General features: G+C 41.1%; 1 protein-coding gene across 1 annotated transcript in view; it reads left to right on the top strand.

Annotated features, from left to right (window-relative positions):
- Positions 1 to 21,987, top strand: part of LOC311110742 (cadherin-related family member 1a-like) — a gene marked incomplete at both ends in the record, with an annotated part of 205,737 nt that overhangs the window by 14,731 nt on the left and 169,019 nt on the right. Inside the window, 6 exons of the mRNA XM_084153300.1 lie at positions 10,563 to 10,708; positions 10,903 to 10,953; positions 11,100 to 11,189; positions 12,539 to 12,625; positions 20,512 to 20,628; positions 21,651 to 21,794. Coding sequence (XP_084009426.1) covers positions 10,563 to 10,708; positions 10,903 to 10,953; positions 11,100 to 11,189; positions 12,539 to 12,625; positions 20,512 to 20,628; positions 21,651 to 21,794 — 635 coding nt within the window. The remainder of the gene's footprint in view (positions 1 to 10,562; positions 10,709 to 10,902; positions 10,954 to 11,099; positions 11,190 to 12,538; positions 12,626 to 20,511; positions 20,629 to 21,650; positions 21,795 to 21,987) is intronic.

Below are 21,987 nucleotides of genomic sequence, written 5' to 3'. Positions count from 1 at the left end.
ATTGATAAGGTTTGTATCCCAAGTAAAGTGACCAATGAACTTCTTAAAATTAAGCACATTAATCTGCTTTACAACCGGTGTAGAGCCTAACTGACATACATAGGCGGCGCGTGAGTTTAAAGTTTGGGGAAGATAATTTTTACCATAAAAATGCAACTTTATAATGAAGCATTACATGCATAATCGCATTTGCAGTCACTTTTGAGAATAGTGTTTTCCCGCTAATTGATTGCATTTTGGAACATTTGCGCTTAGATCCTACTGCTGTGTGCGCATTGCTGCAATTATAATGTGAAGAAATAGCCTAATAGTTTATCAACATTTTAAGCTAAATTTTAATCAACCTCATTGCTTTTAAATGTTTTTTATTTATTTGAGTGGTTGTATTAATTTGGGATCTATCGCATCCCACAACTGTCTCAGAGTACGTTCGGAATATTTCATTCTCGCACAGAAGCACACGTTGACCAATAGAATAGTTCAACTTTTGTACTACGGGGAATAGTAGATTGACATATGCTAGTGCTTTTGCTGTATCTTAGGCCTACTCATCTTGTTGGCTGACGAAAAGTCAATGTGGACTGTTCTTCTAACATCTTCAATATGCGCCTCGGAATTCGATAAGATGGACGAGCGCAGTTACAGCCCTGATGTGTCTGACTTCACTTGTAGCCTACTTTGGAGCTGAGATGCCTGTGAGAAGGACCTGGACACGTGATGGGCATTGACTAATAAGAATTGAGATATCTAAGATAGCCATGTGAGTGAGAGGTGCGTCGGAGCACAGCGATTAAGAGCCGGGAGAAAGGACATTTTAATTATTATATTCAGCCAAGGGCACAACGGCCACTTTGGCCACAAAGGGCATGGAATTTTTTTAGGGGGCATTACGGCCACACAAGGGAGATGACGCCAGGAAATTCGAGGCCTTTTGAGAATATTATCAAGTGCTTGTCAAAATTGTGAATGAGAGACTGAGGAAGTGTTTACAGCCTGCGCAAAAAACTAAGCAGAGCTCATGCTTTTCATGCAACTTTTTTCTAATCATCATTAGGGTCCCATCATTCAGCCTTAGAATGTATAAAAAATCAAAACATAAAGCCCAACGTTTGAATCACAACTGAAGTTGGATAAATAACTCTATATTAACCTCTTCATCACGAGGTTCCCCATATCCGGGGTACTCCTCCCGCAATCTCAAACAATGGCATAGTACGGTTTTTAAACATGTGTGAATACCTGAATGTTATACACTACTGGAACGAGAAGCGTCTCAACTGTGAATCTAGCTAAACTGTTGTTGCCCAAATTAAATAATATTCCGACTCCAAGCAAATATATAAGCATATAGCAAAACCAGTACTGTATTTTGAAACCGTGCATGCCCGTATATTCGTAGACAGATAACGTATTTTTCTCAACCTATCTACACAAACGATACACCATTCAAAAGCTGCTACCTCACTGATTCCAACAGTGATAGCTGTGTTCCTCTATGACCAACACTCACTAAACTATTAATTAAAGAACGTCAATAACAAACTTCCATTTTTTAAAATCACAACAACAAACTGCGTCTTACCTTTGTGTTTCTGTTACCAAAAGTAGTGTCTGATCGAATAAAACCACTTGAAAAGATACTCTAGGGTCTCTTTCTCATTCTGAGTCGATTTCAATGAGTTTCCATCGTTTTACATGGCCAACAATGTGTTTGAAGATGAAGTCAGTAGTTTGGTTCAATCACAACAGGCACTGTTTTGTCGCCATCTTCTGGATATATGATGCAATCCCGGTGGTTTGTCATTGTTCTAATTTAATTCTACAGATCCAGAACTTTCGATAGAGGGGTCACATGTCAAAATCGACCAACCGTTTGTTGAAATATCCAGGTGCCATTGTCATTGTCTCATATTAGTTGACTTGCTGCATTACGCATGGTTACGCAGAGCACACCACAACACTCGAATTTTGGAGGTAAAACGCAAAGTTTATTCAAATATGGCCGGCTCTAGTAACAAATATACAGTTACAGAGGCGTTATTAATTGTAACAGATGAAAGTTGGACTCCATGTATCCCCATTGACTCTGAATCAGACGATGAGGACCTGCTTAGACCGGACGAACCAGACCCCAACGACGAGAACAAAGGTTATCGTGTCCAGGGCCCTACTCAAGCATCAGAAGAGTATGTAATCCCATTGTTATTTATTACTTCTAATACTACTATTACTAATTTATTGTATGAGTACAAAACATACATTCAAAAATATCTATTTGAGTAACTGAAGCTCAACGTAAGTTAGCGCTAGCTTAGCTAGCTTAGCTTAGAGGCCCACGCACAAGTTGACTTACAATAGAACGCTATGTGTATTATTTATTGTCACTGAATTATCACTTTAGTCAACATTCTCATAGATCTACTATTTATTTTATATATCTGACTGTTTTGAGTCAGATTTGTCAATGAATGAATACAAGTGTGTTTTAGTCATGATTTTCTTTTCTCTTTTGTCTTGTTTGTACAGTGAAGATGATTATAGGGGTGATGAGCCACAGCTTCCCCTTCCTCAGGCAGAGCACTGCTCCCCTCCCTCGGCCACGGTCTTCATCGGACACTGAGTCCCCTGTAAAGAGCCCTCAACCCAAAAGAAAAGGAAAAGCTTTCTCAAAGTCAGTGCATCCAAGTCAGCGTGGTGGAGGTAGGCCTGAAACTCGAAGATTTGGGGAGGAAGAAGAGGAAGAAGAAGATAGGTGGCATAATAGAGAAGAGAAAAAAGGGTCTACATTTTGTGTGACAACCCACCCAAGGACACCATATCATTGTTTATAGTTTTGGGATGTGTGTAATTTTTGTTTTTAAATTTATTGTTTATAGTTTCTAATAAATCTGCTCAGTTTGGAGTCAAACTTTCCCATTGTATGGTTTATTTTAATGGGAACACGTATAGAGGTCTGGGAGAACATGGGAAACAACATCAAAACAGTTGTATTTTGATGGAATGTACACATATAGTGATATGTTAGTGAAATCAAATGCCTTTTGCTGTCTGGTACCTGATAAAAGTCAAATGGCACTGATGGTGCCCAAATCTACCCAAATGTCTCCATTTGGTAATCCGCCTAAACATACTTCAACTAAAACCCCTACAACTTTGGTTTACTTTACTTTATTGGCATCAAACTTCACATAAGTACTCATCAGATATTGGGCTATGGTCCCATAGTGTTTAGGGGCTGCAGCTGCATAAGTCCAATAAATTATTCCCTATAAAACCTGAAGTTACTTTCAGGCGGAATCAAAACCTCCCAATTTATGCTGTGTTCTAGCTTCATGTACTCTGACACAGTAATACCCAAATTAATTATGATTGATAGCCCTTGTCGTTTTGGAGATATACTCTATTCAATTTGGGCATGCATTTTCGAGGCAGGCACTTTAGCTAGGTGCCTAGTGTTGAAGAGGTTAAGCATATAGGAGGACCTGTTTCTTTGTTAACCGCTCAACACAGAATTGCCGCATGTGCGCACTCCCTCGGAAATCATTTGGAGAAAATATCCTTTCTATTTCATTCAGCTAGGTTCAATTGTATTCTTCAAACTATTAAACAATATAAAATAATGCCAAGCAAATCTTGTCTGCTAAATGAACTAGTGTAGCCCACAGCCATATGGCATAGCCAGATCAGGGCCTAACATAAGGACAACTCAGAGTATGCTATTCTGTTCTTCTGAAATAGACTACATTTTCTTCATATCATGTTTCTTTAGATCTGTCTAAAATAAATAATGTATTCATTGTGATTGTGTAGGCTATATTAAATTGATTTATTCGACTTTTTAAAATGTAGATGTTCCAAAGGTCTGCATCAGTGGCTTGTAGGCTATGCGTGGAAGCCACGGGTGCTAAATGTAATAATATTAATTAACAGTCAATTACCATGAGACCGACAGTCAATTTGCTTGACAATCACCGGCTGACAAAATTCCATGACCGCCACAGCCCTATTCCTTACTCGAGGCTTTGATCAACACATTGTACACTAGTGGCAACTGGTGATCACAATGATTTAGAAAAGCCTAATTGTTATACATGACGTCTCACACAACATAGCGCATGCGCAGTGTAGCCTTTTTGTCTTCTACCAAAACCAATACCAAACCAATCAGGTGGTTGTTCGACTAAACAAAACTTTGGACGTCATTGATCACATTCTTCTGATAAAGCGATACAAGCATCGGCACACTGCTTTGAAATTAACTGCTTAGCTATTTCGCCGCATGCCTTGGCGCGCTGGTATCAAACGTAACAAGGAGCTGATCGTGGACTACAGGAAACTGGGGGGCGAGCACACCCCCATCCACTTCGACGGGGCTGCAGTCGAGCAGGTCGAGAGCTTCAAGTTCCTCTCTGTCCAAATCACTAAGAACATAAAATGGTCCACACACACGCGCACAGTCGTGAAGAAGTCGTGATAGAGCCTTTTCCCCATCAGGAGGTGGAAAAGGTTTGGTATGGGCCCTCAAATCCTCAAAAGTTGTAAGCTGTACCAATGAGAGCATCTTGACTTGCGGCATCACCACTTCGTATGTAAAAAGCACCGCCCTCGATTGCATGGCGCTACAGAGGGTGGTGCGGACAGCCCAGTACATCACTCTATATCAGGCCGTGTGAAAGGAAGGCCCGGAAAACCATTAAAGAATCCAAACACCCAAGCCATAGACTGTTCTCTCTGCTTCTGCACGGCAAGCCATACCAGCTCCTGATACTAACAGGCTCCTGAACAAGGAGTCGCTAGAGCGCGATGAGCCCCACCCCCAAAATGGAGGATTTGCTCTGTGACATTTCATTTAAGTAAAGAAACTGCCCATAAAGCCCTGAACCAATTATATCTATTTGTAGCTCATGTGTAAATGGCAGTTTTCTGAAATAAAATTGGTGATTGGACGGCAGTGTTATTAAGGCTTTAAACCATCTAAACTATTATTCAGAAATTAGAACGCTCCGGCTGGATAACGTAAGTCGACTTTTACATATCTTGGATGCTTCATCAGAAACAACAGCTCTTTGGCTGTAGGAGGACTATCCGTACCAGACTTGAAATTGTATTTCCAGGCAGACATTGAATATCCCTTTGAGGATGGTGGTTGTTAATTACACTTTGGATAGTGTATCAATACACCCAGTCACTACACTGTAAAACCAGATAAGCTCTGGCTACGCAAACGTTTTGAGGAAACCGATTACCAAAACAAGAAAAAGTTAAGAAACTTAAATAGCTGAAGGGAGCAGTACTACCTTCATGAGTCATACAAATACAGTTTTTTTGAGTAATGTATACTTAAATTTAATGCCCCCACTAAGCCACGCCTCCAATCATTTCCCAGTGTGCCTTGCCTTTTTGATTGAATTGTAGAGTTACTCCCCATGACTGTATTTGTTAATGACAGAGACATGGTTGTTGAATTCTTTCATTTTCAGTGTTGTGGCCTTCACAAATGAGTTCCTATGTGAATATTATCATTATAATTGAACCATTACATACAGTATATCATAAGGCCTTATACAGTGACCTGAAACTCATAGTTTACAAGCCACATCAGGCCTGCAAGTAGGTTTGCAAAATCACAAACTTTATAATTTTTCCCCCCAGTAATCTTCCAGGATTTTCTGGAAAACCTCAGAAATATACCAGAATTTGGCAACCTGTTGTGGAAATTTTAAAGAAGAGAGGCTGTAGATTCTTCAAACAACAACTTTATTATAAGATTTGCAAAAATGGAGTGGTTAACAATCACTCAATGGTGCAGAGTTAAGAGCCCAACGAACAGAGTTGGCTCTCCGCTTTTATAGAAAGTACAACCTCACTGTAGAACAGTACAACAGTCCATCCTTACTTTAAGACATGAAGGTCAGTGAATCCGGAACATTTTAAAAACTTTGAAAGTTTCTTCAAGTGCAGTCGCAAAAACCATCAAGCGCTATGATGAAACTAGCTCTCATGAGGAACGCCACAGGAAAGGACCACCCAGAGTTACCCCTGCTGCAGAGGATAAGTTCATTAGAGTTAACTGCACTACCACAGCATTCTGCAGCAAAACGCCATCTCATATGGTTTGTGCTAAGTGGGACTATCAACAGGACAATGACCCAAAACACATCTCCAGGCTGTGTAAGGGATATTTGACCAAGGAGAGTGATGGAGTCCTGCATCAGATGACCTGGCCTCCACAATCACCCAACCTCAACCCAATTGAGATTGTTTGGGATGAGTTGGACCGCAGAGTGAAGGAAATGCAGCCAACAAGTGCTCAGCATATGTAGGAACTCTTTCAAGACTGTTGGAAAAGCATTCCTCATGAAGCTGGTTGAGAGAATGCCAAGATTGTGCAAAGCTGTCATCAAGGCAAAGGGTGGCTACTTTGAAGAATCTAAAATCTAAAATATATTTTGATTTGTTTAATACTTTTTTGGTTACTACATGATTCCAAATGTGTTATTTCATAGTGTTGATGTCTTCCGCTATTATTCTACAATGTAGAAAATAGGAAAAATAATGAAAAACCCTTGAATGAGTAGGTGTGTTCAAACTTTTGACTGGTACTGTCCAAGGTAGTGATACCCACTTCCCCGGAGAGTTGTGCCCTTTAACTGGTCACAGCACCTGATACCTTGTATTAGAACCAATACTGAAGTGTCTGCCAATTTACTACTGGAGAATATGTGAGACCTAATGTCTTATACCAGTGTCACGCTTGAAATATCACTGTTGTTGACAACACATATTACCAAAATTAGGGTCCATCGTCCGTCCATAATATAAATCTCTCGTCAATACACACGAACTCAGGAAACAAAAACAAACACACAAAACAAACAGTATTTGGTTAGGTATGTCTTCCTTTCTTATAATTTAAGTCATTTCTTCTCCATCAAAATATATTCGTATTACTCTATGTAATTTTAAATGTTGTACCCAAATGGTAGTTCTTCCTATGCACATTTTAAATGTATAGCTGGTTTCCCAATCATAACCAACTGTTTTACCAGTCCACTGAATAATTAATGTTCTTTTACAATGTTTTTCTAACCTGCAGGAATATTTTCTTACTTCTACCTCAGGACCGTGTCCTGGTATCTGTATAGTACCTCAGGATCTTATCCTGGATTCGCTTTCATCAGGACTCTGTCCTGGTATCTCTAACATGCCTGACCTATTCCCAGAACAGGATTTTCTAAAAGTTCCTAGAACTTTCCCCAATTGGAGGTTACCTTTAAGAAAATCAGTCTCACCCTTAACTCTGTCTGTTTGGGATGGCTTATCCGTCAACTGACGCTCCCTGCCGGGTCCGAGGCAGGTCCCTTTCTGCTCCGCTTATTCAGAGTGTGGGCTCCCTGAGCCACGTCTACTGTAGCCCCCCTGCATGGTTAACCTCGGTCTCCCCGGGAGCGATCAGCAGATGGAGTTAGCCATCCCATCCTCATCACCAAATTGTTGTGGAAATTCTAAAGAAGAGAGACTGTAGATTCTTCAAACAACTTTATTATAAGATTTGCAAAAATGGAGCGGTTAACAGTCACTCAATGGTGCAGAGTCAAGAGCCCAATGAACAGAGTTGGCTCTCAGCTTTTATAGAAAGTACAACATCTTGTCTATGTCGCAGTTTAGCAGATGTATGTAAACAGGGGTGGGGAACATAGTGTGTAAAAGGCGATTAGTTTGTCTGTGCAGATTAAGATAGCCCGAGGTTGATAGCACGAGGGCTCAACTGTCTAACTGCATTTGCCACAGCTCACACTATAATGTGCTCCTTTCTGCAAGTTTCCACACAGCTGAGATCCTGTAGATAGTAAAAACACGGGATGTGTCACATGCTGTAGTCGCACACAAACGGCTCTTAGCTATACGCCCAGTCTTATGACTAAATCACACAAAGACAAGTTTGTATCAGCTTAGAAAAAAACTAGAACATAAGATACAATTCTCTAAGCAAAAAACAGCATAGCCCGTCTGAATGTAATTTTCCCCCACTAACCCTAACTGTAAATTACATTATGCTGGCTTAGAAGGTGATGTGTAATTCCTATTGGACTCGAGCCAGCCTTAGGCTACCCAACAGATTACATTTGTATTCACCCGCAACCTGCACTCATAATGACTGCCAGGGTTAAGAACAGTAGGAGGAAAATACCTAAGCCAGTTAAACTGGAACAACCATTTCAGTAACGGGTGCAAAAATTAGGATTAGTTGAGATTTTTTTTTTTAAACTTTTTGTAGCATAACATTTAATCAATCAATCACTCAATGTACATGCAAAAACACAGATATTAAAAACAATTCCAAAAAATCTACCTGCAGTAGAGCATGCTGGGGAAAAGTTCATTTGTTATCATATCTTTAAAAACAATTGCTGGTTTGACTTCTCATTTAGTTTTGAGTCAGTACAACATAATAATTTAAAGTAATAACGACCTTCATTGACTTTGAGTACAACTTATTAGAAGTACAGTGCATTCGGAAAGTATTCAGACCACTTCACTTTTTCCACATTTTGTTACTGTAGAGCCTTATTCTAAAATTGATTACATTATTATTACATCAATCTACACACAATACCCCATAATGACAAAGCAAAAACTGGTTTTTAGACATTTTTGCAAATGTATCATAAATACACAACATAAATACCTTATTTACGTAAGTATTCAGACCCTTTGCTATAAGATTTGAAATTGAGCTCAAGTGCATACTGTTTCCATTGATCATCGTTGAGATGTTTTTACAACTTGATTGGAGTCCACCTGTGGTAAATTCAATTGATTGGACATGATTTGGAAAGTCACACATCAGTCTATATAAGGTCCCACAGTTGACAGTGCATGTCAGAGCAAAAACCAAGCCATGAGGTTGAAGGAATTGTCCGTAGAGCTTCAAGACAGGATTGTGTCGAGGCACAGACCTGGGGAAGGGTACCAAAAAATGTCTGCAGCATTCTTAGATGGAAGAACTTTGGAACCACCAAGATTCTTCATAGAGCTGGCAGCCTGGCCAAACTGAGCAATCGGGGGAGAAGGGCCTTGGTCAGGGAGGTGACGAAGAACCCAATGGTCACTCTGACAGAGCTCTAGAGTTCCTCTGTGGAGATGGGAGAACCTTCCAGAAGGACAACCATCTCTGCAGCACTCTACCAATCAGGACTTTATGGTAAAGTGGCCAGACGGAAGCCACTCCTCAGTACAAGGCACATGACAGCCCACTTGGAGTTTGCCAAAGGGCACCTAAAGACTCTCACACCATGAGAAACAAGATTCTCTGGTCTGATGAAACCAAGATTGAACTCTTTGACCGGAATGCCAAGCGTCATGTCTGGAGAAAACCTGGCACATCCCAGGTGAAGCATGGTGGTGGCAGCATCATGCTGTGGGGATGTTTTTCAATGGTAGGAACTGCGAGACTAGTCAGGATCGAGGCAAAGATGAATGGAACAAAGTACAGAGAGAACCTTGATGAAAACAAGACAATGCAGGAGTGGCGCTCCCCATCCTACCTGACAGAACTTGAGAGGATCTGCTGAGAAGAATGGGAGAAACTCCCCAAATACAGGTGTGCCAAGCTTGTAGCGTCATACCCAAGAAGACTCAAAGCTGTATTCGTTGCCAAAGGTGCTTCAACAAAGTACTGAGTAAAGGATACTTATGTAAATGTGTTATTTCAGATTTTTGTATTTTATTAATTAGCCAAGATTTCTAAAAACCTTTTTTTGCTTTGTCATTTTGGGGTATTGTGTATAGATTGATAAGGAAAAATTTTTTTTTAATCAATTTTAGAATAAGGCTGTAACGTATCAAAATGTGGAAAAAGTCAATGGGTCTTAATACTTTCCGTAGGCACTGCATATCATATTTTACATTTTACATTTTAGTCATTTAGCAGATGCTCTTATCCAGAGCGACTTACAGGAGCAATTAGGGTTAAGTGCCTTGCTCAAGGGCACATTTACGTCATTTAGCAGACGCTCTTAAACAGAGCGACTCACAAATTGGTGCATTCACCCTATATCAAATACATAGAACAAAAATACTGCCAATCGTTGGCACTAGCGGCCTACACTGTAGATCTATAATGTTTTACCAATCACTGTGCTTCCAGTAATGCACTGTACATTCTAGAAAATACAGCTGTTCCAGTAAAATGCTGTAAATGTTTGTTTCAGTAAAGTTGCTGTAAATCTACAGAAATGTACTGGCTTCTGTGCTGCCAGTAATTTACTGTAAAGATTACAGGATTTTTTTTGCAGTGAGGATGACAATTATTTTGAGGGGGGAAAAGCAGATGAGATGAGCCAATGACATGCTTTTACTGGGTTGACAATTATTGTTTCAGACTTTTCTCCAAAATACTGAGGACCTTCCCCCCTTCCTCCCTGCCTCTGCCTAAGACTTTATCTACCAAAACAAACCTATCCAATTCCCCAAATGTTTCTGTCAACAACAAAAAATTCAACCACAGCTTACAGTGAGAATGTAGCGTATTGTGAAAATTTTATGAATTTGCTCCTCAGGCACACAGATCTATGCTCTCAATGGCACCGACCCGGAAGGACAAGAGGTGAGGTATGGGTTGAACTTTGAACCTGGTGCCAAAGAATACTTCAGAGTGGAGCCCAAGTCTGGAAACATAACTCTGGTGGAAGAACTGGACAGAGAGGTACACCTCACATCAACATATAGCACACACAGTTTGAATGTTTTCTGATTGGTTCAGATTAAATATATTATACATGAGTATAATATTTATCCTTGTCTGATGTAGCTTTCATTCACATTCAGTGGCCTCAAAGTCTTGAAATTTTGACATCAACTACTGTATTTTGAGGGACATTATTTCCTCTGCCACCAAAGATTTTAGATTCTATTGAAGTTCTTGTCAGTATCACAGATGGCCGAAATAAGGTAAGCATACTCAGTTATACTTGGTTTTTATACGTAAACCGAATAAAATATAGTAAAAAAATATAATAATTATAGACACTATGAATTATCTGTCATTCATCAAAAATATGTCATTGAATTCCCTGTTGCCTCCTCTCTTATTGCAGGTTACTGAAAAGGTCACAGTGTTTGTCATGGATGCCAATGATGAACGACCAGTGTTCAAAAACCTGCCCTCTCTTTTGGATGTTCCAGAGGTAAAACATTGTGGTCTTCATATAAAAAATGTTTTAATTCTCAACAGTCGGTATGCAATACTTCCGAAAGTGCAATTGGCACAGCTGTACTGTACTGGACATGATGTCCAGGTTTTTGGGTTATACTGTAGTGAAAGACAAGATCTCCCCTGCTGAAAAAAACTGCATAGACCATGCTGGTGACCAGCCTTCACTGTGTTTTTGCTGGTGACCAGCATAAAGTCATATTATGCTGGCTTGAAAAGTGATGTTTAATTTCTATTGGAATCCAGCCAGTGGGGTTATCCAACAATTGTAATGGGTAACGGGTCCAACTAACAGATTGGATTAGTTTAGAAAAATGTATGTTATTTATCTTTGTGTAGCAGAAGATTAATTAATTAATCAATGTACATGCAAAAACACAACAAACAAAAAAGATATTGAAACAAACAACTCTACAAATCTAACTGCAATAGAGCATGCTGGGAAATATGATAATGATGGGTGTGGTTTTGCAGACCAGCTTGGCCAGCTAGACCATGCTGGACCAGCATAGACCGGCATGGACCAGCTTGGTCACCAGCATACCAGCATCACCAGCATACCAGCAAAAGCTGTTCACCAGAATCACCAGCATGAGCTGGTCACCAGCATCACCATCTTGACCAGCTAGTTGGCCAGCCTAACCAGCTAGACAAGCTTGACCAGCAGAACATGCTGGTCAACCAGCATAACCAGCTAGACCATGCTGGTCAGACCTGCTAGACCATGCTGGTCATACCAGCATGGACCAGCTTGAAATCTATGCTGGTCTATGCTGTTTTCTTTCAGCAGGGCTTATAGGGAGCAGAATAGGAAGTCCAGGCCTGGTACAGCTCTCATTATAGAAAACATATATGTTTTTTCTGTTGGCTAATATAATGTAATTTATAAAAAATGAAGGCAATAACATATATTTTAAAAAATCAGAACCGTCGATGCTATACTTTCCTTATATTAGCTAACAGGCAAAACATCCATGGGCTTTAGAAAGTATAGCTGTCTTAGCTGATGACCAGACGTCACTTCTTCCCTATTGCGTCAGGTCCAACTAGAAATAATTACATTATATCGACCAATGGCTCATTGTAATGTTCATGGTCATTAACATTGATTTGCTATGAAAGAGAAACAAATTGTCTATTGATTTGAATGGGTGTCAGTGCACATGAAAACTGCAAAAACCTAGAGAAAATGTAACCAGTGGACAAGGTTTTCCCCCAAATGAAGTTAAACCAAAACAGCGATCATTCTACTCTGGCCTATTCAATTTGCCCTACATGTCATGCCCTACATTACTACCTTGTGTTTTTTTCTGCTTATCCCAGAACTCTGAATCTGGGAGTAGTATCTACAAAGTGCTGGCTGTGGATCGGGATACAGGCTCTGGAGGCTCGGTCACCTTCTATCTACAGGTACTGTAACATCTGGCTAGGATAAGCCCCCAACCAGTCCCCACCCAGAGGTCACCGCAGGTCTGCACTAAGGCCTAGATTAAATCAAATCAAGTGTTAACCGGCCATAGCCGACTCCCGCATAGCTGATGTTTTGTCGGTGTCAGGGGTGTTACTGTGTTGGAGCTGTCAAATCGGTGATCAGCTGCTCTTGATCATTGTCAGGAAGCCACACCCATCCCACTCGCGTTAGAAGTTCAGAACGAGAAAGTGTAGGCTATATATAAATAACTACGCTCAAATAAAAAATAATTAAACAAAATAATTATGATTTCTATCAGCCTAATCGAGGTGTAGATTACATCTCACATTCCAGTGTTTGAACTTTTAAACAAGGCTGCATGGGATTTATCTTAATGCAACTCCATGCAGCCAATGGCAATGCCCGTAATGAAAAACATGTTTTTAGAAATTTTACAAATGTATTGAAAATGAAATACAGAAATATATAATTTACATAAATATTCACACCCCTGAATCAATACTTTGTAGAAGCACCTTTGGCAGGGATTACTTGTGTGAGTATTTCTAGGTAAATCTCTAAGAGCTTTCCACACCTGGATTGGGCAACATTTGCCCATTATTCCTTTCAAAATTATTCAAGCTCTATCAAATTGGTTGTTAATCATTGCTAGACAACCATTGTCTGGTCTTGCCATTGATTTTAAAGTAGATTTAAATCAAAACTGTAACTCGACCACTCAGGACCATTCACTGTCTTCTTGGTAAGCAACTCCAGTGTAGATTTGGCCTTGTGTTTTAGGTTATTGTCCTGCTGAAAGGTGAATTCATCTCCCAGTGTCTGGTGGAAAGCAGACTGAACTAGGTTTTCCCCTAGGACTGCCTGTGTTTAGGTCCATTCTGGTTATTTTCTATCCTGAAAAACTCCCCAGTCCTTAACAATTACAAGTGTACCCATAACATGATGCAGCCGCCACTATGCTTGAAAATATGGAGAGTGGTACTCAGTAATGTGTTCTTTTGGATTTGTCCCAAACATACAGTGCCTTCAGAAAGTATTCACACCCCTTGACTTCTTCCACATTTTGTTGTGTTACAGCCTGAATTTAAAATGGATTACATTTAGATTTTGTGTCACTGGCCTACACACAATACCCCCTAATGTCAAAGTGGCATTATGTTTTTCAAAATGCTTACAAATTAATAAAAAATGTAAATCTGAAATGTCTTGAGTCAGTAAGTATTCTACCCCTTTGTTATGGCAAGCCTACTTCCAGTTTATACATACTATACATATTTTATTGACACAGTCAATTTTACAATAATTCATTTTGTTTGTTTTTACTCCTAAACTTCCTCTACCCTCAACCTCTCCGATCATTTTCATAATGTCCATCCAGTTTGCTTCTATATGCCATTTCTTTCTAACTGTGCTCTTTCACAAAGCTCTCAACCTATAACCTATATACTTATTATGGACACAGTATGCTTTACATTAGTTATCATGTTGTTGTTAGTTGTTATTAGTCCCATCCTTCAACTCCATTCAACACCACCCATCTATCACTTAACACCATCCATATTGGATTTCTATTTGCAATATATTGTTAAACTGTACTGTGATGTTTTACAAAAGTTCTGAACCCTTCTATTCTCATTGTTTCTACAGATTGTAAATTGAAAATAAACATTTTTGCTAAAAGTATTATTATATTATTGATCGATTGACTGTGATTTTTCAGATCACCCAGTAGTGCTATCTGCAGGGTTAGCTCCAGGTAAATATTGCAATCCTTTAGCCATTCATGGACCTGAGTCCAAAAACAAGCTACAAATGGACAGTACCAAAATCTGCAGAGCTGGGAAGATTGTATCCTCCATATAAATAACATTATATTGGTAGCAAGAATTTTGTAGAATAATTTAAATTGAAAAATTATAAGTTTTGAATCCGGCGTCGTTTTGCGTATCAGTTCATAAACAGTATGCTATGTAATCGGTACGTCAAAAATCTCTTCCCAACTATTTTGCAATCTATATGGGACGGCTGTCAATCCTTTGGCCCTTAAATTAAACTGGTATACTTTTTTATTTATCCGAATTTTCTTTAACCAATTATGTTCTTTAATGCAGGGCCAACAGAGAAGTTCCTTCCTTTTTCCCCTTTCCACTTTCCTCTTCCATTTTTGCGGTAATGCTGCAATTATTTGGTTGTAATTTTGGGTAGAGCAGACATTTCCATATGTTTTTGTTAGCTGCATGTGTGACATAACTCCACCAGTCCTACCTATGATATCATTTACGAAGTTTATTATGTTACTACTTTTTGTTTAGTAGCCAAAGAAATGGTGCCACGCGAGTGGTCATGTGCTGAATGCATGGACAGCAGGGATATCCCTGGAAAAAGTGACATTTGTAAATAGAGCTACACCTCTTGAATTATGAGAGTTATTTGACAATGGTAAGTGTAATAGAAACTGCACAATATGCTTTTACTGATACTATATAGAAATATGCAAGTGACTCTGAAGGAGGATTTGATAAAGTGATGATCCTTTCCCTGCATCTGTAAATTACATGATGCGCCCATGTCTTCATGTACAATTTGACAACTGATAGGCCTAATATTGTTACTCACCAGATTATTGTCAATGTAATCGTGTCTATAGGCTGACTCTTATTATGTGTGAAATTAGTTTCGGTGTAGTTTCGATGGGCTGGCTGTGCATGCTGACTGGCATCATATATTTCCCGCTCATCAAGTTGGATAGAGTCAAGGATATGTTTTGCATTATTCTAAAGGCCTACTGCAACACATTGCATTTTTTTGTTTCCCTTACAATACATTCGATTAGTAAAAGAGTTGTAGCAAATAAAACAGTCCCATAACAGCTTCTTTTTACAAAGTAAAATGTAAAAGAGAAGGTGTGTGGTCAAATTATTTGCTGCTGATTGTCACACCCTGACGTATGGGACTCTAGTATGTTGAGTCAGGGTGTGGAGTTCTATGTTGTATTTTCTATGTTCTCAGTCTAGGTGTTGTATTTCTATGTTTGGCCAGGTGTGATTCCCAATCAGAGACAGCTGTCACTCGTTGTCTCTGATTGGGGATCATACTTAGGCAGCCTGTTTGCATTCAGTTGTTGTGGGATCTTGTTCCGTGTTAGAGGCTTGTATTGTGTTTAGCCTTAGGACTTCACGTGTCGCTGGTTTGTTGTTTTGTTCGTGTGTTTATCGGTAAAATAAACATGTACGCATTTTACGCTGCTCCTTGGTCTGACCCGTCCTTAAACAAACGTGACAGAAGATCCCACCAAAAATGGACCAAGCAGCGTGCCCAGGAGCAGACATCCTGGACATGGGAGGAGATCCTGGACAGAAAGGGATCCTGGACATGGGAGGAGATTCAGGCTGGGATGGATCGCCGTCCTTGGGAGGAGACAGTGGAGGCCCGGTTTAGAGAGGAGCAACGGCAACACAGAAGGCGCCGGCCGAGGAGGAAGCACGAGAGACAGCCCCAAGAAAAATGTTTGGGGGGCTAAAAGGGTGGTCGGGGATCGATGGAGAAGAGCCCCGACCACTGCACTCGTGGGGGCTCAGGGAGGAGTTTTCACGGGAGGAGGACTGGGCGCGGAGAGTGAAAGACTGGTACAGTCGGAGATCTCTAATGTCAGTTCCCAGTCCGGTACACCTCGTGCCTGCGTCTCGCACCAAATTAGTGGTGCGTGTGCCCAGTCCGGCCCGGCCCGTTCCTGTTCCCCGCTCCAAGCCAGTGGTGCGTGTTCCCAGTCTGGTATGGCCTGTTCCTGTTCCTCGCAACAGGCCAGTGGTGCGTGTCGCCAGTCCGGCCTGGCCCATTCCTGCTCCCCGCACCAAGCCAGTGGTGCGTGTTGCCAGTCCGGCCCGGTCTGTTCCTGCTCCACGCACCAGGCCGGGGCCGGGCCGGACTGGCAACACGCACCACTGGCCTGGTGCAAGGAGCCGGAATGCCCACCCAGACCCTACCCTGTTATGTAAGGTTTGTGTGGTCGGAGTCCGCACCTGTGGGGGGGAGGGGGGTACTGCCACACCCTGACGTATGGGACTCTAGTATGTTGAGTCAGGGTGTGGAGTTCTATGTTGTATTTTCTATGTTCTCAGTCTAGGTGTTGTATTTCTATGTTTGGCCGGGTGTGATTCCCAATCAGAGACAGCTGTCACTCGTTGTCTCTGATTGGGGATCATACTTAGGCAGCCTGTTTGCATTCAGTTTTTGTGGGATCTTGTTCCGTGGTTGAGGCTTGTATTGTGTTTAGCCTTAGGACTTCACGTGTCGTTGGTTTGTTTTGTTTGTGTGCTTATCAGTGAAATAAACATGTACGCATTTCACACTGCGCCTTGGTCTGACCCGTCCTTAAACGAACGTGACACTGATAGATAGGCATAATACAAACTCATCATTACACTATTGTCTTTCTAAATTAAATCAACCTCTTCACCCTCCTTATCATTCAGTTAGGCCTAATTTAAATTCAATGGTGAAGTAAGGTGCATAATTATCGCCCATTCATCCATTTGTCATTCATTCAGTGATGAGAGAGAGATGGCCTGGCTGTGCAGGCTGACTGGCATCGTATATTTCTGGCTGGGTGCCAACGTCCTACAGCACATTGTCTTGGTGGGAATAGGTATGAAAGCAACAGGTAAAAAGGCTCTAGATACCTTTTTGTTTGTGATTTCAAAATTCTGACAAATGAACAATGTAAAATACAAACATTTAGGAAAAGTCAGGGAAGGAGCAGGACAGCTTTCTTTTTGGCTAATTTTTTTAATTTACAAAATCAAACGTCAGTGGCCATTGGCCTATGGCAGTCATAATGAAAACAAGTAACATAATAAGTTGCATGAACTCACTATGTGTGCAATGATAGTGTTTAACATCATTTTTGAATGACTACCTCATCTCTGTACCCCACACATACAATTGTCTTTAATGGCCCTCAGTCGAGCAGTGAATTTCAAACACAGATTCAACCACAAAGACCATGGAGGTTTTACAATGCCTCGTAAAGAAAGGCACCTATTGGTAGATGGGTAAAAAAAATCAGACATTTAATATTGCTTTGAACATGGTGAAGTTATTAATTACACTTTCGATGGTGTATCAGCACAACCAGTCACTGCAAAGATAAAGGCGTCCTTCCTAACTCAGTTGTCGTAGAGGAAGGAAACCGCTCAGGGATTTCACCATGAGGCCAATGATGATTTTAAAACAGTTACAGAGTTTAATGGCTGTGATAGGAGAAAACTGAGGATGGATCAACAGCATTGTAGTTACTCGAAATACAAACCAAATTGACAGAGTGAAAAGAAGGCGGCATGTGGCAAAGCAATTAAACTTGTGGCAAAGCAATTCAACTTTAATACACCATCCAAAGTGTAATTAATAACTTCACTATGCTCAAAGAGCTATTCAATGTCTGCTTTTTTATTTTTTTACCCATCTACCAATTGGTGCCCTTCTTTGCGAGGCAATGAAGATCTTTGAGGTTGAATCTGTGTTTGAAATTCACTGCTCGACTGACGGACCTTGCAGATAATTGTATGTGTGGGGTACAGAGAAGAGCTAGTCATAAAATAATCATGTTCAACACTATTATTGCACACAGAGTGAATCCATGCAATTTATTATGTGACTTGATAAGCACATTTTTACTCCTGAACTTATTTCGGTTTGCCAAAACAAAGGGGTTGAATACTTATTGACTCACGACATTTCAGCTTTTCATTTTTAATTAATTTGTAAAAATTTCGAAAAACATATTTCCTATTTGACATTATGGGTTAATGTGTGTGGGCCAGTGACAAAACATCGGAATTTAATACATTTTAAATTCAGGCTGTAACACAACAAACTGTGGATAAAGTCAAGGGGAGTGAATACTTTCTGAAGGCACTGTAGGTATGGGAAAATTGACTAGGCAACAGGATCGATAATAAGCAGTAGCAAGCAGCATATGTGATGAGTTAAAAGAGTTAATGCAAAAGTGGGTCAATGCAGATAGCCTGGGAGCCATTTGGTTAAATATTTAGCTGTCTCTTGTCTTGGGGATAGAAGCTGTTCAGGTTCCTGTTGGTTCCAGATTTGGTGCATCGGTACCACTTGAAGTGCGGTAGCAGAGAGAACAGTCTATGACTTGGGTGGCTGGAGTCTTTGACAATTTTTAGGGCCTTCCTCTGACACAGCCTGGTATAGAGGTCCTGGATGGCAGGGAGCCTGGGCCCCAGTGATGTACTGGGCCGTACGCACTACCCTCTGTAGCGCCTTGTGGTCAGATGCCAAGCAGTTGCCATACCAAGCGGTGATGCAGCCAGTCAAGATGCTCTCAACAGTGCAGCTGTATAACTTTTTGAGGATCTGAGGGCCCATGCCAAATCTTTTCAGCCTCTTGAGGGGGAAGACGCATTGTCGTGCATTCTTCACAACTTTATTGGTATTTGTGGACCATGTTAATTGGTATTTGTGGACCATGTTAATTCCTTAGTGATATGGACACCGAGGAACTTGAAGCTCTCAACCCGCTCCACTACAGCCCTGTCAATGTGGATGGGGGCATGCTTTGTCTTGTTGGCGTTTAGGGAGAGGTTGTTGTCTCATCGTCGTCACTGATTAGGCCTACCACAGTCGTGTCATCAACCAACTTGATGATGGTGTTGGAGTCGTGCGCGGCCATGCAGTCGTAGTTGAACAGGGAGTACAGGAGGGGACTAAGTACGCACCCCTAAGGGGCCCCCATGTTGAGGGTCAGCATGGCGGATGTGTTGCTGCCTACCCTCACCACCTGGGGGCGGCCCGTCAGGAAGTCGAGGATCCAGTTGCAGCAGGAGGTGTTCAGTCCCAGGGTCCTGACCTTAGTGATGAGCTTGGAGGGCACTATGGTGTTGCTTGCCTTGAAGTAAGCATAGAAGGCATTTAGCTCATCTGGTAGGCTCGCATCACTGGGCAGCTGGTGACTGGGTATCCTTTTGTAATCCGTGATAGTATGCAAGCCCAGACACATCCAATGAGCGTCAGACACGGCGTAGTAGGATTCGATCTTAGTCCTGTATTGAAGCTTTGCCTGTTTGATGGTTCGTCAGAGGGCGTAGCGGGATTTCTTATAAGTTTCCGGAAAATTGTCCCGCTCCTTGAAAGCGGCAGCTCTAGCCTTTAGCTCAGTGCAGATGTTGCCTGTAATCCATGGCTTCTGGTTGGGATATGTACGTACGGTCACTGTGGGGACGACGTCGTCAATGCACTTCTTAATGAAGCCAGTGACTGATGTGGTAAACTCCTCAATGTTATCGGATGAATCCCGGAACATATTCTAGTCCGTGCTAGCGAAACAGTCCTGTGTGTATGTTTACACACACATGCACGTGTCTGTATGTGAACACGTGTGTGTAGTTATGGGGCTCATCGGCCGGGGATTAAATCACAGTTCAATTTGTGTGAGGTATTGGTGGCTTAGAGGGCTGCTTTGGCCGGAGATGGCGGGAATGTTGTTGTGCACTTTGTGTGGGGACGTGCTATTAGGAGCAGAGCATAGCTGGGCAAGAGTGACACTGATGCAAAGCACATCTGGACACACCAGCTTTTTACCTGCCTGCCCCTCTTCAGGGCATATGGCCTCTTTATATCCAAACATAGATATGCATATATTGTATACACTCTTTGTCTAAATTCCCATGGTCCTTAGAGTAGTGGTTATGTATTTATCTGATTACTGGCATGAGATGTCTGCTCATGTTTACCTGAGTGAGTGGTGATGGTGGGGTTTCAGGATGGAGAGGCTCTTTGCTGTTTGATGTCATCGGTATGTATTTAAGCTTTTAATATGATGCCTTTCTTTCTGCCATGACAGACTAATGGTCAGTCCAGTAAGTTTGCCATAGACCGACACAGTGGTGTGCTGAGGATCAAGCCCGGGGAGATGCTGGACTATGAGAGGTCGACGACACACTTCATCACAGTAGTGGCCAAGGTAATGGTCATTGACTGCCACTGATAACACTGATAACCCTACAGTATATCATGTATTGGCAAACAACATGCTCACTCTTTATCACCTTATAATAAGGAATGGGGTACTGAATCCTCATGATAAACAGGATATACATGAAGTAAATGAAAAATCAATAGCACACCGCTAATAAAAACACATTCAGGCAATTGGCCAATGTCACTGTGGTTAAATCTAGGATTCAGGCATGCTAGTGTCCTGGGGCCTCATTTATAACTATTGCGCAAATTTCACACTACATTTCTGCATGCGCCATTTCTGAGAAGTCTGCGCACGTACACAAATATTGAGATTAATAAACTTGGCGCACGCCATACATACACATGCTTCCCGTTATAAATATCCTGTATGACAATAATGCCCTTCATTTACTGTATAATTTGGAACTATTGGCATCAAGACACGGCATGCAAAAGACAAATTACTGTTAAATATTTAGTTTATCAATAGATTATTGGGTTTATATGTCCTGTCTTGGTATACGCTCAGAGATTAAATAGGCAATGATGTCGTGCTCCTATCGCACAGCAATACTGTAGCCTACCCATACTGTCAAATATTTTACATAAGCTACCGGTCTATTTACTGTGTTGGCAGAATCTTTAGCAGTAATTTATGCTGTATCTGGAAAGAGAAAAGAATCGCAAACTGTCTTGGACCTGTCAGCAGAACGTTTGAATTCAACAATGTTTTACATCGACTTTTCCCCCAACTTTTCCCCCAACATAAATAAGATGGACTGCCCGCGAATTCTGAAAAATTGTAGGGCACAGACTTCCAGCAGCAGTATGATCCACCTTGTTATCTCTACTGTTGATTGTGCTGCTATCTTGTGCCGAGTCCTTCTTGAAAGATAGATTTTATCTCAATTAAGACAAAATTGGATAAATAATGGTTAAAGGACCACACAGCCATGTCTGATCTTTTAATTTAAATTACACAAAATAAGGATGTATAATTTGGGATATTTGATTCTGTAACAGGATGGTGGTGGAAATTACAATGGGAAGGAACAGGTGATGTCATCCTCTGCCACCTTGACAATCAATGTGATTGATACCCAGGACACACCCCCTATCTTTGTCGGGACACCATATTTCGGATACGTTTATGAAGTGTCCGTACCAGTAAGTACAAACATGCACAACTCTCAGAACATCACACTAACATCACACACACATGAAGCATACTGTACAATTGTGTACCGCTTCAACAAATATTTAACCATGTCATTAGAGTTAGGCTAAAGTTGCCCATGAGTACTTCTCAAACCCTCTCTCTGGCCCTGGGACTTTGTAACTTCTTACAGCGAGGTAGGTT

Source organism: Coregonus lavaretus (genome assembly GCF_964263955.1).
Source record: "Coregonus lavaretus genome assembly, chromosome: 36".
Classification (NCBI taxonomy): Eukaryota; Metazoa; Chordata; class Actinopteri; order Salmoniformes; family Salmonidae; genus Coregonus; species Coregonus lavaretus.
Note: the sequence above shows the minus strand (reverse complement) of the source record. Positions and strands in the feature narration are given on the sequence as shown.